At 35.9% G+C, this 20,185-nt stretch overlaps 1 protein-coding gene across 2 annotated transcripts; it reads left to right on the forward strand.

Moving 5' to 3' along the window:
• The first annotated feature begins 3,148 nt into the window (after nt 1-3,148).
• RabX1 (RAS oncogene family member RabX1) lies at nt 3,149-18,333 on the forward strand. 2 transcript variants are annotated; one of them, XM_088257028.1, is made up of 6 exons: nt 3,149-3,410; nt 9,778-9,905; nt 11,536-11,678; nt 12,995-13,139; nt 15,925-16,048; nt 18,081-18,333. In XM_088257028.1, the coding sequence occupies exons 1-6, from the start codon at nt 3,368-3,370 to the stop codon at nt 18,191-18,193; spliced, it is 696 nt and encodes a 231-aa protein (XP_088113154.1). In that variant the 5' UTR covers nt 3,149-3,367; the 3' UTR covers nt 18,194-18,333. The 2 variants fall into 2 exon arrangements, with proteins under 2 accessions (XP_088113154.1, XP_088113155.1); XM_088257029.1 differs by having other exon boundaries at nt 3,166-3,410; nt 18,084-18,333.
• Nucleotides 18,334-20,185: the final 1,852 nt, after the last annotated feature.

The raw sequence follows: 20,185 nt of genomic DNA on the forward strand, positions 1-20,185 counted from the left end.
GGCGGGTATGTATGAGGAGATACATGAACGTGGAAGGACAGAGTGGTGTGGCGCTCTATTCTCTCTGCCTACCCCTGCGGGGAAGCGGCGTGATGGTTAGTTAGTTAGTTAGTTAGTTAATATGATAATGTTTTTTCCAGCTTGACTGAGTAATGGTGCAATACTTAAGCATATTTTAACTACTCGTGGTATTATACAATAAAATTGAAGCCACAAACAAACAAATAATAAATTGTGGAGAGGTGATGTAAGAAGTATAACTTGCAGCTTACACATTATTGTCAACCACACTATTCGATTTTATGAAGGTTTCTGCTAGTAAATAATCTTCTATTTCAACCATATTAATCTTTATATTTAAAAATATGACTATCGAAATTCTCTTCTTTTTAATGTTAAAAAAAAACACTCGAGAGAAACGGTTCGTCTATTTTCCCCTGTAGAGATTTTTGTGGATTTGGTGAGTTTTTAAAATTAACGATACGTTTATGTATCCTTGTTGTTTCTATTTTATACGATAAAATATTTGAATATCATTAATTTTAAGTCTTCTAAAAGGGTAGAATATATTTTTAATTCAAGTTTTACTTAGTAAATAGCACCACTTTTTAAAAATCCATTGTTTAACGAGTTCCGATCATTTTACCACAAAGTGACTGCCGAATCAATTAATGAAATTGGAGAAGAATATAATTGTAACTGTGTTATATTTTTGCCTTTCTATTAAAAAAAAAAACTAACCATCACGCCGCTTCCCCGCAGGGGTAGGCAGAGAGAATAAAGCGCCACACCACTCTGTCCTTGCAAACATTCTTCGCCTCTTCCACGTTCATGCATCTCCTCATACATACCCGCCGATTGTTACGACTCCTAACCTGACCACTTTCAAGTATTTGGCATACCTGATCGTGCCATGTTTTTCTCGGTCTTCCTCTGCTTCTTTTCCCGCTAACATTCGCCTCGTAAATTTGTTTTACCGATCTTTCCTCACTCATTCTTGCCTTTCTATTAATATATTTTATATTGTGTCATGTTTTTACGTTCCATTATATTGATGTACATTTATAATTATTTCCTTATATTCTATATGTAGAGGCCTTACAGGCGTATGCACCAATAAATAATAAATAAAATATTTTTTTATTCAAATTGTATACATGAATGAACACAAGTGGCAAAGTACATACATGTAATATTAAAATATTATGTTTATATTTAATATAAAAATAATAAAATAAACTAAATCTTTCTATTTGGGTGCCGATACGAGAAATCGCAATTTTCTCAAATGAGTTTGAGCTGGCTTTGTAAGTGCGCAGTTATGGTTGTTGTCTTCGCTAAAGCCGTATCTGGTGGCATCATCTAGCGGCGGGCGGGGAACTAAGTGGGTTAACTGGTGTTGCCAACTGAGAGAAACTCGCCATTATATGGAAAACTTTGCCCACTTAACATAACGCAATTTGAAAAATTATCCACTTGAATTATTCAATAAAAACGAGTTTACATGAATAAATCTGAGGCACTTCATATACAAATGGAATGGACGGACAATTATGTGGATTAGTTTTATTGTGTTTTGTGGAACTCGCTTTCGAAACATTTTGTTGTGTGAGAATAAAATATGATTCATTTGTGTAAGCAATTTACGTAAGGAATATGTAAGTTAATGTATACACACACACACACATCGTTATTTCCATGCACTGGCCATAACATCATTGATCATTACATTTTTGACATCTCAACATAGATGAAGAAGAACATGCAAGTCAGGGTATTTACAGGGCTTATGACCTGTCATAGGCTGGTAAAGTGATCACTTTACACACATGCAGCATTCACTATTCTACTCATGGTTAATAACCACACTATTTAAATTTTTAGTTATGTTTTGTAAACTTTTATTGTAAAAATGTTTATAAAACCTTGTTCTTTTCAAAAATATTTGATCTACATGTGAAAAAACAATAAGCTTGTATTTTGTTATTTGACTGATAAATTCAGAAGAATTTAAATTGTTTAAAAAATAAATCGAAAGCAAAAAAAATCCTGAGGATCATAAATAATTACTTTTAATTACGATATTTAAAAAAAATGTTTTATTTCAAAGATAATCTTTATTGAACTTATATATTTTTGAACTCATATATTTTTACTGCTGTAATAATTAACTATATGGATCAAATTATCTCCGACATGCGCTGTAGCAGGTACGTCGAGTTAAAGAGACGAGCGGAGGATAAACAAGGGTGGAGACTGACCATGAAAGAAGCAAACCAATCAGCACACGGATTGTGATCGTTGAAGAATGATATTAATAATAATTTTACCAACGAAAGAATTAACACCAATAGTTTTTTTTAGTTGCATAACGTCCAAGTGACTCTGAAATCTACTATGGCCCTACTTAGGCTTCAACTTTATTTCTATAGTTATATAGTTTTGAAGACTTTGCTTCTGAGTGGATTTTCTCTTGATGTTTATAGTTATTATAATTTCTTGTAATTTTTTAGTGAAAATTTTTGTCAATCATTTTACATAGTACGCAACACTCGAGTCTAGACGTCTCTATAGTTTTTAATTAAAATATACCTTCGTTTTAAAATCACTATAAATATTTTATTATAACTTAATTATAATGTCTATCGGTTTCGAGCTAACCGCTTCTTTTTCAAGACTGATTAATGCTTATATTAATATTGCATTATAATTAAGTTATAATAAAATATACATTGTGATTTTAAAATGAATTTTTATTTTAAATATAAAATGAAAAATCACAAAGTTATTGCTTCAAATACAAATGAGAAAGGTGTGTTGAGATGGTTTGGACATATATAACGAATGAGTGAGGAAAGAACTGTAAAACAAATTTATGAGGCTAATGTAATTGGAAAAAGGAGCAGAGGAAGACCGAGAAAAACTTGGCACGATCAGGTATGCCAAATACTTGAAAGCGGTCAGGTTAGGAGTCCTAACAATCGGCGGGTATGTATAAAGAGATGCATGAACGTGGAAGAGGCAAATAATGTTTGCAAAGACAGAGTGGTGTGGCGTTCTATTCTCTCTGCCTACCCCTGCGGAGAAGCGGCTTGATGGTTAAGTAGTTAGTTTTTTTTTCAAATACAAATTATAGTTTTTATATTTCAATGGCAACATTGACTCATTGTTTGACTAACTTCAAACCAATGTTTTGATAAAAATGTAAACAAGTCATTTTGACATTTGACATTACGTCGTCGAGGTTCGTCCGCCTGTTTTGCAAAGACAATATCTTCTCATTCCACCTCTAAACCGTGTTATTTTTTATCAAAAATTATAAAACAAGTACATTATTTAATCTGTTTGATGCCTTAAGACGTTCGCCATGAAGGTTATCGAAGGAAAAATCGTAGTTTTAGGAGCGCAAGGTCAGTTTTTCTCTTCCATGTTTTGTTTGTAATTCGATACTTCTAAGTTCTCCACGCTTCGCATGCCGTTAAGAAATTGTCCTAAAATATTTAATTGCTTTCTTAATTTACTAATGGAAAGTCCCATGTACTTTTTAAAAAATAAATTCTTTGTGTTTGATTTATATCATGAATCAAAGTACAAAAAATGCTTGGTAATACAATATTATAGTAACCAGTTACCTCTCTAATAGAGCGTGCTGCTCGCGTTTAGGGGGGGAGTACTCTTTACAAAATATGTTTATAATTTAAATCATATTTTTACATCTATAAATTAAAAAATTAAAAAAAAACTAACCACCTCGCCGTTTTCTCGTAAAGAGAACGCCTTACCACTCTGTTTTTGCAAACTTTCTTCGCCTCTTCCGCATTCATGCATCTCCCCATACATACCCGTCGATTATTTAGACTCCTTACCACTTTCAAGTATTTGACACACTTTCTCGTGCCAAGTTTTTCTCAGTCTTCCTCTGCTCTTTTTTCCAACTACATTATTTCTTCCCTCATTGGTACCACGTGTCCAAACCATCTCAACACGCCTTACTTAAATCAATGGATAATGCTTAACTCAACCTTGCATTCTTTCCTTATTTCACCATTCGAACATCGTTTTGCCGCACTTCGTCTGAGAGATCGCATTCTGACTGCATTCAGTCTACTTTCATTCTTCTTTTGTCAACTCCATGCTTCGCTTCCATACATGTATTGTTATTAACACAATTTTTAGCGATTTTTTTCATCAACCCTGACCCTAATTGGTATACTAATCACATTAATTCATTCAAACCCTTATCCGCACCCCAATAGTGCATAGGGCACTGCATAACATAAACTCAGTGTTATCTTGATCGGTAACACATGAAGGAAAGATGATCACCCATCCGCTTCAGGTACCAGTCCAGGGTAATATTGAATAAATATTAGAGTGAAAAAAATCACTAATATTTATTTGACCCCCCCTGGGAATCTCACCCGAGGCCTCCAGAATGGTAGCCGAGCGTGCTGACCATTACACTACGGAGGCAGACACTAATCACAAGTAACCTCAAACCTGATTTCGATCTGCTTAATGTTTTTTTGCGTTTCTCGCGCTCTAACAAAAGTAAGCAAATAGAACGCTTATAAATATCTCCCGTTCTCTACCAATAGTATATCAAAGACGCTTTAAAGCGTTTTCCGCAAACAATGTGTTAAAATGTCTACTACTACTACTACTACCATCACGCCGTTTCTCTGTAGGGGTAGGTAGAAAGGATGGAACGCCACACTCTTCTGTCCTGACATGCACTCCTCGCCTCCTTCACATCCATACATCTAGTCGTACATATCCTCCGATTACGCAGACTTTTGACACCGCCAGATTTTAGGTTCTGATTGATCTGATTGTTGCAAGTCTTTTTCGGTCATCCTCGTTCTGTGTTCCCGCTCACATTCGCCACATATATTTTCTTAGTCATTCTCTCGTTATCCATTCGCTCCACATGTCCATACCACCGTAAAGAACTCTTCCTAACCTTTTCAATTATTCCTTGTTTAGCCTTACATTCCTTTCTTATATCTTCGTTTTTAATTTTGTCATACAATGATTTTCCACACATTTGTCTGAGGGAGCGCATTTCAACAGCGTTCACTCTGCTTTCATCCTTCCTTTGCCAGTTCCATGTTTCGCTTCCATACATTAGTGTCGGTATCAGCACGTCGGTGTAAACCGATAGCTTGGCTTCCATGGACATATTTTTATTTGCAATCACTCAGTTCAAAGCACCATTTATTCTATTCCCTTGTCTTGTTATGGGAAAACGTGTTTCACATAAGGAACTTGCTCCTTGAACAAATTAAGTACTTATGGGAGGCATCACTGCATCAAACATTAACCTTTTAACCGCGTCAACTTTGTTCCTGAGAGACGCCCGTACGCGGCGGTATTTCGCCGTTTTTAAAATGATTACTTTTATCATGTATTTAGTTAAGAAACTATTTATTTTCCTAAACAAAAACGTTCAATGGGATTCATTGTGCCTTTTTGGTACTCTATAATACACTTGTGTCACATTATTCTTGGAATATATCGTAGTATAAACAAATAAGATCGTAACATAAATAAATCAAAGCACGCATCGTGTGTCACTCTTACCCACTGGCGATGCGTAGCGTCGAGGGTGAGACAGATATATGGCATGATTATGGCGCGGACTAATTACCGACCGCAAGAAAAATCAGGGATCTGTTCTTTTATTTATCCTTGTGATGTTACAAATTATTAGTCAGATATTTCAACAGATGTTATAAGGCCAAGGATTGACGTATTATTTTATTCAAAGTTCCACACCATGAAAAAATCCCTCCAAGTTGAACTGAGGTTCGAAACTTGGAGCAAAGTAAAAACACATACGGTTATGTCAGCCGCGTATGGGGCATGTTTTATTAAAACACTTACAGTTATGCGAGCCGCATGGATCCGGTTAAAAAACAAGAACAGTTCTCTTTTTACAGACTTCTTATCAGTAAATTACCATTCACAATGACTGAGTCATACCTTTAAAAGTAATCAATTACAACACATGATTTAAATCACATTTTGCTGAAGTTAAAAATATCCTTATCTTTACTGAAGAGCAATATGAGTATGACGAAATATGAGGGACAGTTAGAGTTCCTTTACCATACAATAGTTACATAATAAAGCTTAGAAATTTAAATTTACCACTGAATGTAGTCCGAATCTGATCTCTCAGTGCATATATAGTAGATGTTCCAATGATGATGTAAGGATAAAATGCAAGGCTGAGATAAACATAATCGATAAAATTATGAAAGGTGTGTTGAGACGTTTTGGACATCGCTCACTCCTTTCAACAACGTCATATATCTAAAAACTTGATTTTTCATGAGATCGTTCTTAAGTTATTTATTATTGACAGTTGGTAGAATTCCATATTGAATTGTTGGGTAATATATCCAAATAAAACACGGTTTTTTGGATTGAATTCTACATTTATTTATGTATATATTAATACGTGACGCGTTTCGTCTTCTTAGAACATTATCAAACACTGATTTGTTTGATCGTTTTTAAGGTTTGAAAATATAATAGAATATATCAAAAATAAATATCAAGCCACTTATTGAACTTTCTACTGTGCAACAGATGTTTTTAAGTAAAACCTGAAGGTTTTTTCTCCATTTGAAAAATATTTAGTATATTTAAAAAAAATAATTAAACGATACCTTTTTTTCAAAATGCAAAAACAACACTTTCTGCCCTGTAGCGGGTAAATATTAAGTTAAAAATATGCCGCTTTTCCTGGAATACAGTACATTTTCTGGGCATTCCGAAAACATGCACAACTGAAAATTGACGATTTTTGATAAATGACGTTGTTGAAAGGAGTGAGCGACATGTGGAATGAGTGAGGAAAGAACGGTAAAACAAATTTATGAGGCGAATGTAATTGGAAAAAGAGAAGAGGAAGACCGAGGAAAACTTGGCATGGTCAGGTACTTGAAAGCAGCCGGGTCAGGTGCCGAAATAATCGGCGGGTATGTATGTGGGGATGTATGAATATGGAAGAGGAGAAGAATGTTTGCAAAGACAGTGAGGCGTTCTCTATCTATCTCTGCGGAGAAGCAGCGCTATGATTAGTTAGTTGGTTAGTTTAAAAAATAATAAGCACACAATTGGAACTTTCCCATGAAAGAAGATGGTGCCTATGACGATCGTCAGCCCCGTAAATACCCACACTTATTCTTCTACATCTTTGATGAGATGTTAAAAAATAATATGAAAATAACTCCTGTAATTGGAGATAATCCAGATTTGTGAACAAGTATTTGGACACACTCAAAATGTTATAAATAACATTAATACTTCTTCTTTAAACCTTTATCCCCACCCAATGGTGCATAGGGCACTGCCTCATAGAAACACACTGTTATCTTAATCGTTAGCACATGAAGGAAAGCCAGCAAACCAGCCCCTCGCTTCAGGTACCAGTCCAGGGTAATATTAAATAAATATTACAGTAAAAAAATATACTTTTTTAATTAATGTTTTACTTAGTAAATACCACTATTTCTTAAAATCTACTGTGACACGTGTTTCGATGCATTCCGCATCATTTTCAAACACCGTATGTGAAGCTAATTCTAAATTTTAGAGTTGGGTTTTTCAATTATTCGACCCCCCCTGGGAATCGAACCCGAAACCTCCAGTACGGTAGCAGAGCGTGCTGACCATTACCAACGGAGGTGGACCGAAAATATTAATACACAAGCGTTTCATATATAATTGAATTTTACCTACCTACTTTGGTTTTTATTAATTGATAAAATCTCAAATTTATTAGAGTGCTCTCTGTGCAAATAAAATAACACTCAACATATCTAAATACCAAGTATTTATTTGTATAATCTTAATGATAAATGACACTTTTCATGTTCTAAATATACCTCTTCTACTGGTTATCCTTTGTTGAAATCGACTAACACAAAAATTGATAAGATAATTGCTAATTTTTTGTAGATTTTCTATTTGTAATATTTGTGTATGACATGGCGCTCACTCCTTTCAAGAACGTCATAAACCAAAAAACTTGATTTTTCAGGAGAACGTTTTTAAAGTTCAAACATAAAATACAATGTATTAAAAATAAATATCAAGCCACTTATTTAACTTTTTATTGTGCAATAGATCTATTTAGGTAAAATAGATCTATTTTTGTCCGCCTCCGTAGTGTAATGGTCAGCACGCTCGGCTACCGTTCTGGAGGTCCCGGGTTCGATTCCCAGGGGGGGTCAAATAAATATAAGTGATTTTTTCACTCTAATATTTATTTAATAATACCCTGGACTGGTACATGAAGCGGAGGGCTGATCACCTTTCCTTCAAAGTAAACGATCAAGATAACACTGCGTTTATATGAAGCAGTGCCCTATGCACCATTGGGGTGCGGATAAGGGTTTTATTATATATATATTTAGGTAAAACCTGAATATTTTTTCTCCATTTCAAAAATATTTAGTATATTGAAAAAAATAATTAAACAATACATTTTCTTCAAAATGCAAAATAACACTTTCTGCCCTGTAGCGGGTAAATATTAAGTTAAAAATATGCCGCTTTTGCTGGGATATAGTACATTTTCTGGGCATTACGAAAACATGCACAACTCAAAATTGACAATTTTTGATTTATGACGTTCTTGAAAGGAGTGAGCGATGTATTTATTTAATTATTTAAATAAAAAGGAGAAATATTTGTGTTTTTATTATTTACACAAATATTTCAATTTCATACTATTTCTGTGAGCCTAAGCGGTTCATTATTAGAAATGGGTATCAAATTGTGGTAGAGTGGGTTCCAACCGATAAACTCTGACTCAAGAGTCCGCGACATTAACCACGGGACTACAACCCGACTTTATCTTTTTATTATTTTATCAAGGAATTAGCTGTGCCCGATCACGAGTTACTGTGGCTCAGTCTCTGGTTAAATGGGAAAAGAGAAGACCAAAAGCAAACATTCCTAATATGTTTTTTTTCACAATCGTTGAGAAGCATTGAGATTATTTGAAAAATGTATGATACGACAATGCAATTGAATATATTTAAAATTCTAGGTCACAGCAGCTATCTACAAGCACGCTGTCCGCGCCGCTATTATGTTCAATAGATGGCGCTGCCATTGCAGAAAATAAAGCTATGAATATTGAAAGCATTAACTTTGTGGATCATATTGATAAATTATTTTGAGAAATAAAAAGACTTGTGTTTTTGATCCACTCACATTTTTACTAAGAACCAACTAGTTTCGGCAACAACCTGTTGCCCTCTTCAGGGTTAAATTTATGACTCTTTATTTTTATTTATTAATAAAAAAGCTTTTTTAGAAAACATGTTTTTAGCTGCCACAGGTAAAAAACACCTGCCACAGCTGTGAAAATTCTTTCTCCCTTCTTTTTGGATTCTTTCTCTCCCTTTCTCCCTCCTGCTTCCTTCCCTCTCTCCCTCCCTCTCACCCTCTCCCCAATGGACATGTAGCACAAGAAGTTTCAACACGCTTCAGACAGGAAAGGTATTTCTACCCATTTGGTCGATTGATGCTTTTAAAATACGTGAAGGGTATTTTTACCTTCTGCGCCGGCCTCATTTCAAAGGCAGAAAAAAAGGAATTATCCAATGTTTTTATATGAACAAAATATACTAATCTCTTTGTTAAGGTCTTAACCATATGTGCATAATTATCAAATCCTGTCACCAGCGGTCCGCAGCCGTAAAAAATACCTGTCCGAAATGTGTTAATAAACAAACATACTATTCTTCATTTCAGGTGTGGGAAAAACCAGTATGGTGGTTCGCTACGTTGGTAAGATGTTCTCCACGCATATTTCTCCAACTATCGGAGCTTCGTTCTTCTCTTGCAAAGTCAACGTTGGTGACACAAGAGTTAAATTACAGGTAAGTTATTTCACTCATTTAGATAATGAAGACATGCCAAAGATGAAAAACAGAAAGAGGAGAGCTGTAAGTCAACTTTTGTTGCAGTATCCTCTTTTAACCCTTTCCACTCTGATCATTTTTTCTCATAACTGATCAGCTACTCTGATAAAAAAAAATGCGATGTTTTTCTACCATTAAAATAAATATTTTGGTTCCCTAATTTTGGGACACTCTGTCTGGTAATTCGTATGACCATGTTAATTAAGATTAACTGTATTTATCTGAAATATTTTTTGGTAGAATATACTTGGGTGATAGAGAAATCAGTGATTAAAGTTACACCTGCGCCGGGCCAGATATTGTGGCCCACGGAGCTGCCTACTAGAATCTTACGGGCCAGAATGTCTGGCCTACAGAGTGGTAAGAGTTAAAGTCTCTTTAAGAGCTTAGAACAAGCTCATTTCACCTATTATTTTTATATAGTCATCCAGAAGAGCAAAGAGGCAAGCTTAATAGCGGCTATCGGGAGGCATGCGGAGTATGTGCTCCTATCTGAGTATGGCCAAGCCAACTGAATCGCCTTTTCTTGGTGACAGTTATGAACATGGGTTGCTGCATTCTACGCCTTATTTTCTCATTCCTTACGTCACCGCGACCATAATAGATCTATTGTGAACTCCCTCTGTATTACAGCTCACTCTCAAGACCTACGTGAGTCATGTAACTCACGACCTGTCTTGGTGGTAGGAGCTTCACCTTCTCGGAGTCCAGTAGAGGTCCTCCAAGGATGTGAATTCGTTTGCGAGCGAGTGCGTCACAATTGTAGAGAATGTGGATTGGTGTTTCGTTATCCTTCATACAAAATCTGCATACTGGGGAGTCATGTAGTCCAATTTTTGTCGTGTGTTTCCTCAGTCTGCAGTGTCCTGTCAAGGTCCTAGTTAGGATCCTTATTTATTTTTTGCTAAGCTTTAGAGCTTCACTTGTGAATTCCCGCGAGTACCCTGTGATCAGTTTCTTTGCGTGTTTCACCCCTGAGCTGTTGGACCAGATCTCTTGGCTATTGTCCATGGCCCAGTATCTTACCTTACTACCTACCTCTACTGCCTGCCCTAATCAATTCTCTGTGCACGCCACTGACCTTTTGGGACTTAACTTGAGAGCGAAAACTGAATCTTGGAGGCATTTTTTTAAAGAAAAAATTCAATTCAATTTATTCAACAAAAAAATAATATATACATAACAAACAATATTCAAGGCGTATATATTAAAAGTAAGCAAGAAGACTCAAAGGTGTAGAAGAATCCCGCTTCGGAAAACTCCTTCGGACACATGGAACAGATCAATATCCAATGTGATATTGTTCAACATAGCGGTAGCTCTTCCTACAGGCATAACCATCGGCAGGTTGGTCCTGTGTATAGGAATGTGAAACAATCTATGTCGACGCTGTCTTAGCTAACTATCGGGAACATACAGACCAATGTTCCGGATAATTTCAGGATTATCGATCATACCGCGCAACAATCGATAAAAATGCGTAATCAAATACAAAATGCCGTCTTATAGTCCGTAAAATACGGAAGGCGGGTTTATGATCTTCTCCGAGCGTATTGTTGCAGTGTTATCATAATGTTTATGTGTGCAGGTATGGGACACAGCCGGACAGGAGAGATTCCGTTCAATGGCCCCCATGTACTACAGGAATGCTAATGCCGCTCTCTTAGTTTTCGACATCACCAACCTCCAAAGTTTCCAAGCTATCAAGACGTGGGTGAAAGAATTGCAGAGGTAGGATTACTCTTTGAATTTATATTAGAATAACCTGATGTTTTTATTTGTATTTTTGTGAAAAAAACCATTAAGTGGTTGATTGTCTTACTTATTTTCAAAGGTGTCTCAACTTGATATGAAACATGTCGCTCACTCCTTTCAAGAACGTCATAAATCAAAAAACTTGATTTTTCAGGAGAACGCTTTTAAAGTTTAAAAATATAATACAATGTATTCAAAATAAATATCAAGCCACTTATTGAAGTTTTCACTGTGCAACAGATCTTTTTAGGTAAAACCTGAAGGATTTTTCTCCATTTGAAAAATATTTAGTACATTTAAAAAAATAATTAAACAATACCTTTTCTTCAAAATGCAAAAACAATACTTTCTGCCCTGTAGCGCGTAAATATTAAGTTAAAAATATGCCCCTTTTGCTGGGATATAGTACATTTTCTGACATTCCGAAAACATGCAGAACTCAAAATTGACGATTTTTGATGTATGACGTTCTTGAAAGGAGTGAGCGATGTATCATTCTTCCTTTTTTTATGAAAGAAGATGGAAGTCTGAGCACCCCAGGGCATACGACATGGCATTTGGTTTATATTACATACAACATTTTGAGTGTCCAAATACTTGTTCCTAAAATCTTGATTATCTCCAATTACAGGAGTTATTTTCATATTATTTTTTGACATCTCATCAAAGATGAAGAAGAATATGGAAGTCTGGGCATTTACGGGGCTGACGACCGTCAAAGGCTGGTTTAAGTGATCACTTTACACACGTGTTACATTCACCAATTCTACCCATTATTGACAACCACACTACTCAAATTCTTGGAAGTTCTATATATATATATATATATATATATATATATATATATATATATATATATATATATATATATATGTACATATATATATATATATATATATATATATATATATATATATATATATATATATATATATATATATGAACCAATTTTTGAAACATTATTCTTGAATCACTAGAACTTCACTAGAGACATCTATTGGTGAGATAGATGTCTCTAAAGCATCAATCGACTGAACGTGTAAAAATACCTTTTCCATCCGTATTGTGTTAATATTATCTCACTTATGTTTGAATAATTATTGATTATCTTTACTTCTTCTTCCTGGCTATATCCCAACTTATCGTCTTTGTAGACTGCTGGGGTCAGCTCTCCTCGTCCTCAGGCTGTAGGTCCTTCTGTCATGGACAACGTCACGTAGGCCATGCCTTTGAATCATGTTATCTTTCTGCTATCAATTTTCTTTACTGACATCTGCTTTGTTCATTTCCAGCAATGTCAGAGACCCCATGGTCCTTTCCGTGGTGGGGAACAAGGTAGATCTGGAAAATGAACGCCAGGTGCCGGCACTGGATGGACAGCAGTACGCGCACTCCATCGGAGCACAGTACTACGAGGCCTCTGCTCTTCAGGACCAGGTGAGCTGTTCCACCATGCCTTCCTCCATAGATCAAAGATCCATAAAGGTGGAGACTGACCGGAGCATTTCGTCGTAACGTCACACGTTACGATGCGAGCATTCAGGCAGTCAGTACACCGAGCCGAGCGCTCCATCCATAGTTTCGGATGCTCGGTGACGCTCGCCGCGAGCGATGTTACGACGTTATGTTACGGCGAAATGCTCCGGTCAGTCTCCACCTTTAGAGTATTGGCCATAGGGGGTATACTCATATATACCATTTGTCTGGGACATAGGACGGCAAAGTGTGGTTCTTTGACCTCCTGGCCTCTTTTTTTTTAATTCAAGTTTTACTTGGTTAATAACTATTTCTAAAATCTATTGTGAACGTGTTTCCATGCATTCCGCATCATTTTCAAACACCATATCGCTCACTCCTTTCAAGAACGTCATAAATAAAAAATCGTTTTTAGTTATGCATGTTTTCAGAATGCCTAAAAAATGTACTATATCCCAGCAAAAGCGGCATATTTTTTGATTAATATTTACCCGCTGCAGGGCAGAAAGTGTTGGTTTTGCATTTTGAAGAAAAGGTATTGTTTAATTATTTTTTCAAATATACTAAATATTTTTCAAATGGAGAAAAAACCTTCAGGTTATACCTAAAAAGATCGGTTGCACAGTAGAAAGTTCAATAAGTGTCTTGATATTTATTTTTAATACATTGTATTATATTCTTTAACTTTAAAAACGTTCTCCTGAAAAATCAAGTTTTTTGATTTATGATGTTCTTGAAAGGAGTGAGCGATATGTGAAACTAAGTCTTAATTTTAAAGTTATGTTTTTGAGGCGTTGAAGGATGACGAGGGGATAGGAGTTGTTCTTATTTTTATTAAGTGGTAAAACTTTAATTTAAAATGGATAGATTTTACCTCAAAGTGACTGTCGAATCGATTAATGAAACTCCTAACCTCTTCCTAGCAGCAACAAAATATTTAGTTACAGACCACTTTTGATCTTACTTATGTAAACACAACATGTTTCGATAACTGCAAATGTTCTCATCAACAGGTGAAAATCTAAACTGTTTTTTTTTTATATTGATATCTCAAAATGAGAAGACTGATGAAAGTTATATGTGTAAAAAGTAATCACTTATCCAGACTATGCCAGGTAAGTCTTATAAATACCCAGACTTTTACATTCTTCTCCATCGTGTAAAGATGTCAAAATGTAAAATAGTATTTATATGGGATCGTGTCTTGAATTGAAAGTTTGTTTAATGCACTGTTAGAGGGAAAGGCTTAAAAACATCTTTTCCATACTGTTGGTAGAGAGCGGGAGACGCTTGCAAGCATTCTATTTGCTTACTTTGGGTAGAGCGCGAGAGACGCCTGCAAACATTGTACAGATGGGAATGGATGGGAATGGTCAGACGGGAGGAATATGTAATTTAACATACCCAACCTATAAAGGATTGTATTAGACTCGTGAAGTGTTTATAACAGCCGATATAATCAATATTTTCATTCGTCATTTTCTTTTGGAAAATCCGCCTTTGAAAAAACGTTATTTTCGTAAATTGGCAATGAATTACGTCACAGAAACGATGGAGTTATTTTATATTGGTGTCATGGATAAATTATTGGCGGCTCTATTTGTTGATATCTATGGTCCACCCTCCCCCCCCTCTCCTCATATTTGTATAACACAAATGGTAGTGTAGTGGTAAACAAACAATCCACACTTCTACTATTATAGCTCTAAAAACCATATGACGTCATAAAACCTTCGATGACGTATGCGAACGCATTTTTTTCGTTTTACAAAAATATCTAAAGTTTAAACCCTCATATATCCATTCTCTTATTGAAATATGTATTTCTCTACATATTTCAATAAGAATGCTATCGATAGTCTTGTGATTTTTCATATTTATTTATTAGCCAATAATCACACATCGTGATTTTTATCCATTGGGTGTTGCGGCTACTTGTGATTAGTATACCGAGGGTCGGGCGGCAGACTGCCAGAGTATAATTAGGGTCCTTTTCCATACTGTTGGTAGAGAGCGGGAGACGCTTGCGAGCGTTCTATTTGCTTACTTTAGGAAGAGCGCGAGAGACGCCTGCAAATATTGTACAGATGGGTATTGGGTTTACGGCTACTTGTGATTAGTATACTGAGGGTCGGGCGGCAGACTGCCAGAGTATAATTAGGGTCCTTTTCCATACCGTTGGAAGAGAGCGGGAGACGCTTGCGAGCGTTCTATTTGCTTACTTTAGGTAGAGCGCGAGAGACGCCTGCAAACATTGTACAGATGGGAATCGGGTATTGCGGCTACTTGTGATTAGTATACTGAGGGTCGGGTGGCAGACTGCCAGAGTATAATTAGGGTCCTTTTCCATACTGTTGGTAGAGAGCGGGAGACGCTCGCGAGCGTTCTATTTGCTTACTTTAGGTAGAGCGCGAGAGACGCCTGCAAACATTGTACAGATGGGTATCGGGTTTGCGGCTACTTGTGATTATTATACTGAGGGTCAGGCGGCAGACTGCCAGAGTGTAATTAGGGTCCTTTTCCATACTGTTGGTAGAGAGCGGGAGACGCTTGCAAGCGTTCTATATGCTTACTTTAGGTAGAGCGCGAGAGACGCCTGCAAACATTGTACAGATGGGTATCGGGTGTTACGGCTACTTGTGATTAGTATACTGAGGGTCGAACGGCAGCTTGCCAGAGTATAATTTTTGATGAAAAAACCGCCCGACAATGTGACAAAACATCAATGTTCCTTTTATGTTTTCAGGGTATTGAACAAGTGTTCCTAAACACCGCAACGGGCCTGATGAAGATGGCCGGGGAATCTCTGGACTCTTCTATACGATCCTACGACGCATATGAACTAGACAACAGCATCCTGACTCCGGCAGGTATACGCAATTCAGACTATTCCATTTCCTGCTTGGCAAAAAGATAAGTCAACTTACCTCTCGGGATTCATACATTTTAGCAGGGGTTGTATGAGTACGGGTGTGCAACCTTGGGCGCTCTTACTGCTGCTTTTTCACTGCATTAACTGCTGCTGCTCTCTTTCCCTTTTCTTCTCTTCTATCCCCTACCTGCGTCCAATGGTGAATTTAAGTACAACATTTTGAGTGTGTCCAAATACTTGATGAGATGTCAAAAAATAATATGAAAATAACTGCTGTAATTGGAGATAATCCAGATTTTGTGAACAAGTATTTGGACACACTCAAAATGTTGTAAATAAATTATCTGGTCAAATTATAAGCTGAATAATCAAAATGAAAATGGTATTTTCTGGCGTTTCTCATGTGTGTGATTATAATCCAGGATTCGGACCTCACATACTACATAATATAAGAGTTTCTGCTTAGTAAAAAGCTTCTTTACATCTCACTAATAGATGTCTCTAATGAAGTTCTAGTGATTCAAGAACAAGGTTTCTAAATTGGTTCATATATATAGAACTTCCAAGAATTTAAGTAGTGTGGTTGTTAATAATTGTCCGCCTCCGTGGTGTAATGGTCAGCGTGTTTAGCTACCGTGCTGGAGGTCCCGGGTTCGATTCCCAGTTTATTTTATTATTATACACCCACTTCAATTACAAAGAAGAATATTACCAATTTATAAATATATATATATATATATATATATATATATATATATATATATATATATATATATATATATATATTTTATTTTTTTAATAATTGGTTGGGAGAAATTGAGATTCGAATAAAAAACGTGATCATTGACTATTTGATATCTTACTAACTTAAATTTGCCCTGAAAAAATCCCAAAGGATTTTAAACTTGGAAGTATAACATATTGACTTGGTAAAAATGACCAACTGCATTGATGTTTATTTTGTTGCCAAGCAAAAGTGACTTAAATGGCCCTCCTGAACATTTTACGTTTTGGTAGTTGGTCACTTTCTCCTGTACTACTACGATATGCGGAATGATGTATGATAGATGTACGAATGGTGAAATAAGGAAGGGATGCAAGCCTGAGAAAGAATTGTCCATCAAAGTAAGGAAGGTGCGTTGGGATGGTTTGGACATGAGGAACGAATGAGTAAGGAAAAACAGTCAAACGAATTTATGAGGTGAATGTAGTTGGAAATGGAAACAGAGGAAAATCAAAGGAAACTTGCCTTGATCAAGTATGTCGAATACTTGAAAGTAGTCAGTTCAGGTGTCGGAATAATCGGCAGGTATGTAAGAGGAGATGCATGAATGTAGAAGAGGCGAAGAATGATTGCAAACCGAGTGATGTGGAGTTCTATTCCCTCTGCCTGCCTCTGCGGAGGTAGTGTTATGGTTAGTTAGTTATAGTTAAAATTGAGTACCTTAGAACGGGGCTACTTGAACTTTGATGTGTTACTTGAGCCCAGTACAAAAAATTTATTTAAATCTGTATTTGGTCTACAATAATGAACGTATTGTGACAACAAGTGTCACCTGTCAGGGACACAATGAATCATGTCGATACGTTCATTATTGTAGACCAAATGCAGATCTAAATATTTTTCTGCACTGGGCTCAAGTAACACATCAAAGTTCAAGTAGCCCCGTTATACGGTACTGAACAAGTTTTGTGCCAAATACGCAGTGAACACTATTGAAGATATTTTGTATATTAAAAGTATTGTTACCTTTATGATATGGTAATATTACACTCTCCTTATTATCCATTGTTCACATTGTGTAATACCACTTAGATACCTATCGGTGACTATCATTCCATGATCAGGTCAGTCTAGATTTGACCTGATACGTTTTTAAGTGGTATTACACAAAGTGAACGATGAATGATAGGGAGAGTGTTCCTTTTGAAGGTATAACAGACTGTATGCCAACTGTGTAAAGAGTTATAATCTGATTTTTCTTACTGTATTTTTGCAAAATGTCTCCTAATTTTACTGTGTTTTTCAGCAGCCGATTGTACCACCCTCCACGCTACAGATACCGGAAGAACGGAAACAGCCCCTTGGAGTATTGAGAGCATCGCTCACGGTGACTCTGCAAGAACTTACATGTGCTGCTAGTGACAAAGACAATTTTTAAATTTGAAAATAGTGACCATAGACGAAAAATGTGCAGTTTTTTATTATTTTTTTTAAATATGGAACCAGATCAAGAACTTTATTTTATTGCACTCTGGCAATAAAAGTGACCTAAGGAAGAATTTGTGATTTTAATTTGAATCAAGCTGCGGTTATGGTGACATATTATTTGCATTCTCTAATGTTTAATATGACTGAAAATCTTCTTTTTTTAACCCCTACCGTGCACAAATGCCCAAATGGTGCATAGGGCACCGAATCCGATCAACGCAGTGGCAAAATTGATTTGCAGGCAATATGATCAGTCCTGCACCCTTATCTAGGAGAGGGTTAGAACATATTTGAAGGTATAAACAGATGATGCGAGTGAAGAAGCTCAGGGTGGAGGATGTAACTGGTATATGCAATAGCAAATGGAGGAAGAAAAGCAGGTAGGAAAAGGAGAATATTAGCAGTGGCTAGCGCACTGTGGTTTGCATACCTGTACTCGTACTAGCTTCCGTCACCTGTACATCAGTTATGTGTGTGTCCCGTAACGAATAAATCCTTGAAGAAGTGTGAGGGATTAAGTTTTGTTGATGATTTCCACATATATGTAAGAATAGTGCTTGTCGACAAAGATAATAGCTGTCCAAGAGATCTGATAGCCTTGGCATCTACATGCACAGTAACAAAATGGTTTGAAGGAAAACGATTTATTTACTGCGTCGAATCAAATGGTATCATTGAACACAATCAAATCAACATGACGAACATAAAACTTTTTTAAGCATTGAAATTTTTTATTGAAGCTATCAGATCAGCACATCTCTCAGGACCTATGCCTTATTAAAAGACAAAATGACATTCCTATACTTAAGTTTGATAGTATATACCAATTATAAGTACGCTCCCTTAGTGTAGTAGTAACATATTTATTACTTTGAGAAATAAAAAGACTTTGTGTTTTGATCCACTCACATTTTTATTAAACAACTAGTTTTGGCAACAACCTGTTGCCCTCTTCAGGGTTTAATTTATGACTAAATCTTAATCTAAATTTAATTTATGAGTCATAAATTAAACCCTGAAGAGGGCAACAGGTTGTTGCCGAAACTAGTTGGTTAATAAAAATGTGAGTGGATCAAAACACAAAGTCTTTTTATTTCTCGAAATAATATTTCAATATGATCCACAAAGTTAATGCTCTCAATATTCAAAACAAGTAACATATTTGACTACGGTGCTGGAAGTCCCCGGTTCGTTTCCCAGTGTCAAAATTGATATCAATGATTGAATCATATTTTTAATACATATTTAAAGCACTTACTCTGTGGTTAGTCATCATTACAATTTTTTTTTTACTTATATGTTAGTAATGTAAGTAAGTATAAAACCACTCACCAAGATTTTCGTCTACCGGTTTTGAGACGTACCCGCCTCTTCGTCGGGACAATCATTACACCAGCACTACACGTAACTACCGTAGCACTATTCACACACTTAAGCTACACAGCTAACAAATGCTAATCAGTAATAATACAGCTAACAAATGTTAATCACATGCGTTTTTGGTCGACCCGATGACCAACATGCACTAAGGATTGCAGAACAACATGCACTAAAGGCTGAGGTCCGACATGCATTTCAGTGATGTATACTAACATTGCTAAAATTTAAAAAAAAAATATATACCACCCCGGAATGGTAGAGCCCTATGCATCATCATTGATTGTGGATAAGGGTTAGGAGATTTCGTTTTATATATCAAGAAAAAATATGAACATATTTTTTGTAATAGTTGTGAAACTCTCCATTGTAGTGCCATTATCTTTATTATCTCTACTCTGGGCTTTTTTTTTTTAACAAAAAAAGTCCAGGAACTCACTTTATGTTAAGCTTTTTACTTTAAAAAATTAGTTCATTAAATACCTACCATATTTTATCATTTTGACTAATTATAAACATATAAATTATAATTACGTAAGTGCAAAC

Source organism: Brachycentrus maculatus, unplaced genomic scaffold (genome assembly GCF_059751285.1).
Source record: "Brachycentrus maculatus isolate JH-2025_06_01 unplaced genomic scaffold, ASM5975128v1 h1tg000070l, whole genome shotgun sequence".
Classification (NCBI taxonomy): Eukaryota; Metazoa; Arthropoda; class Insecta; order Trichoptera; family Brachycentridae; genus Brachycentrus; species Brachycentrus maculatus.

Coding starts and splice junctions, on each gene's coding strand:
- RabX1 (XM_088257028.1), top strand. CDS start 3,368: ATGAAGGTTATCGAAGGAAAAATCGTAGTTTTAGGAGCGCAAG. Junction 13,140..15,924: donor CCTCTGCTCTTCAGGACCAG/GTGAGCTGTTCC, acceptor TTATGTTTTCAG/GGTATTGAACAAGTGTTCCT. Junction 16,049..18,080: donor CAGCATCCTGACTCCGGCAG/GTATACGCAATT, acceptor TGTGTTTTTCAG/CAGCCGATTGTACCACCCTC.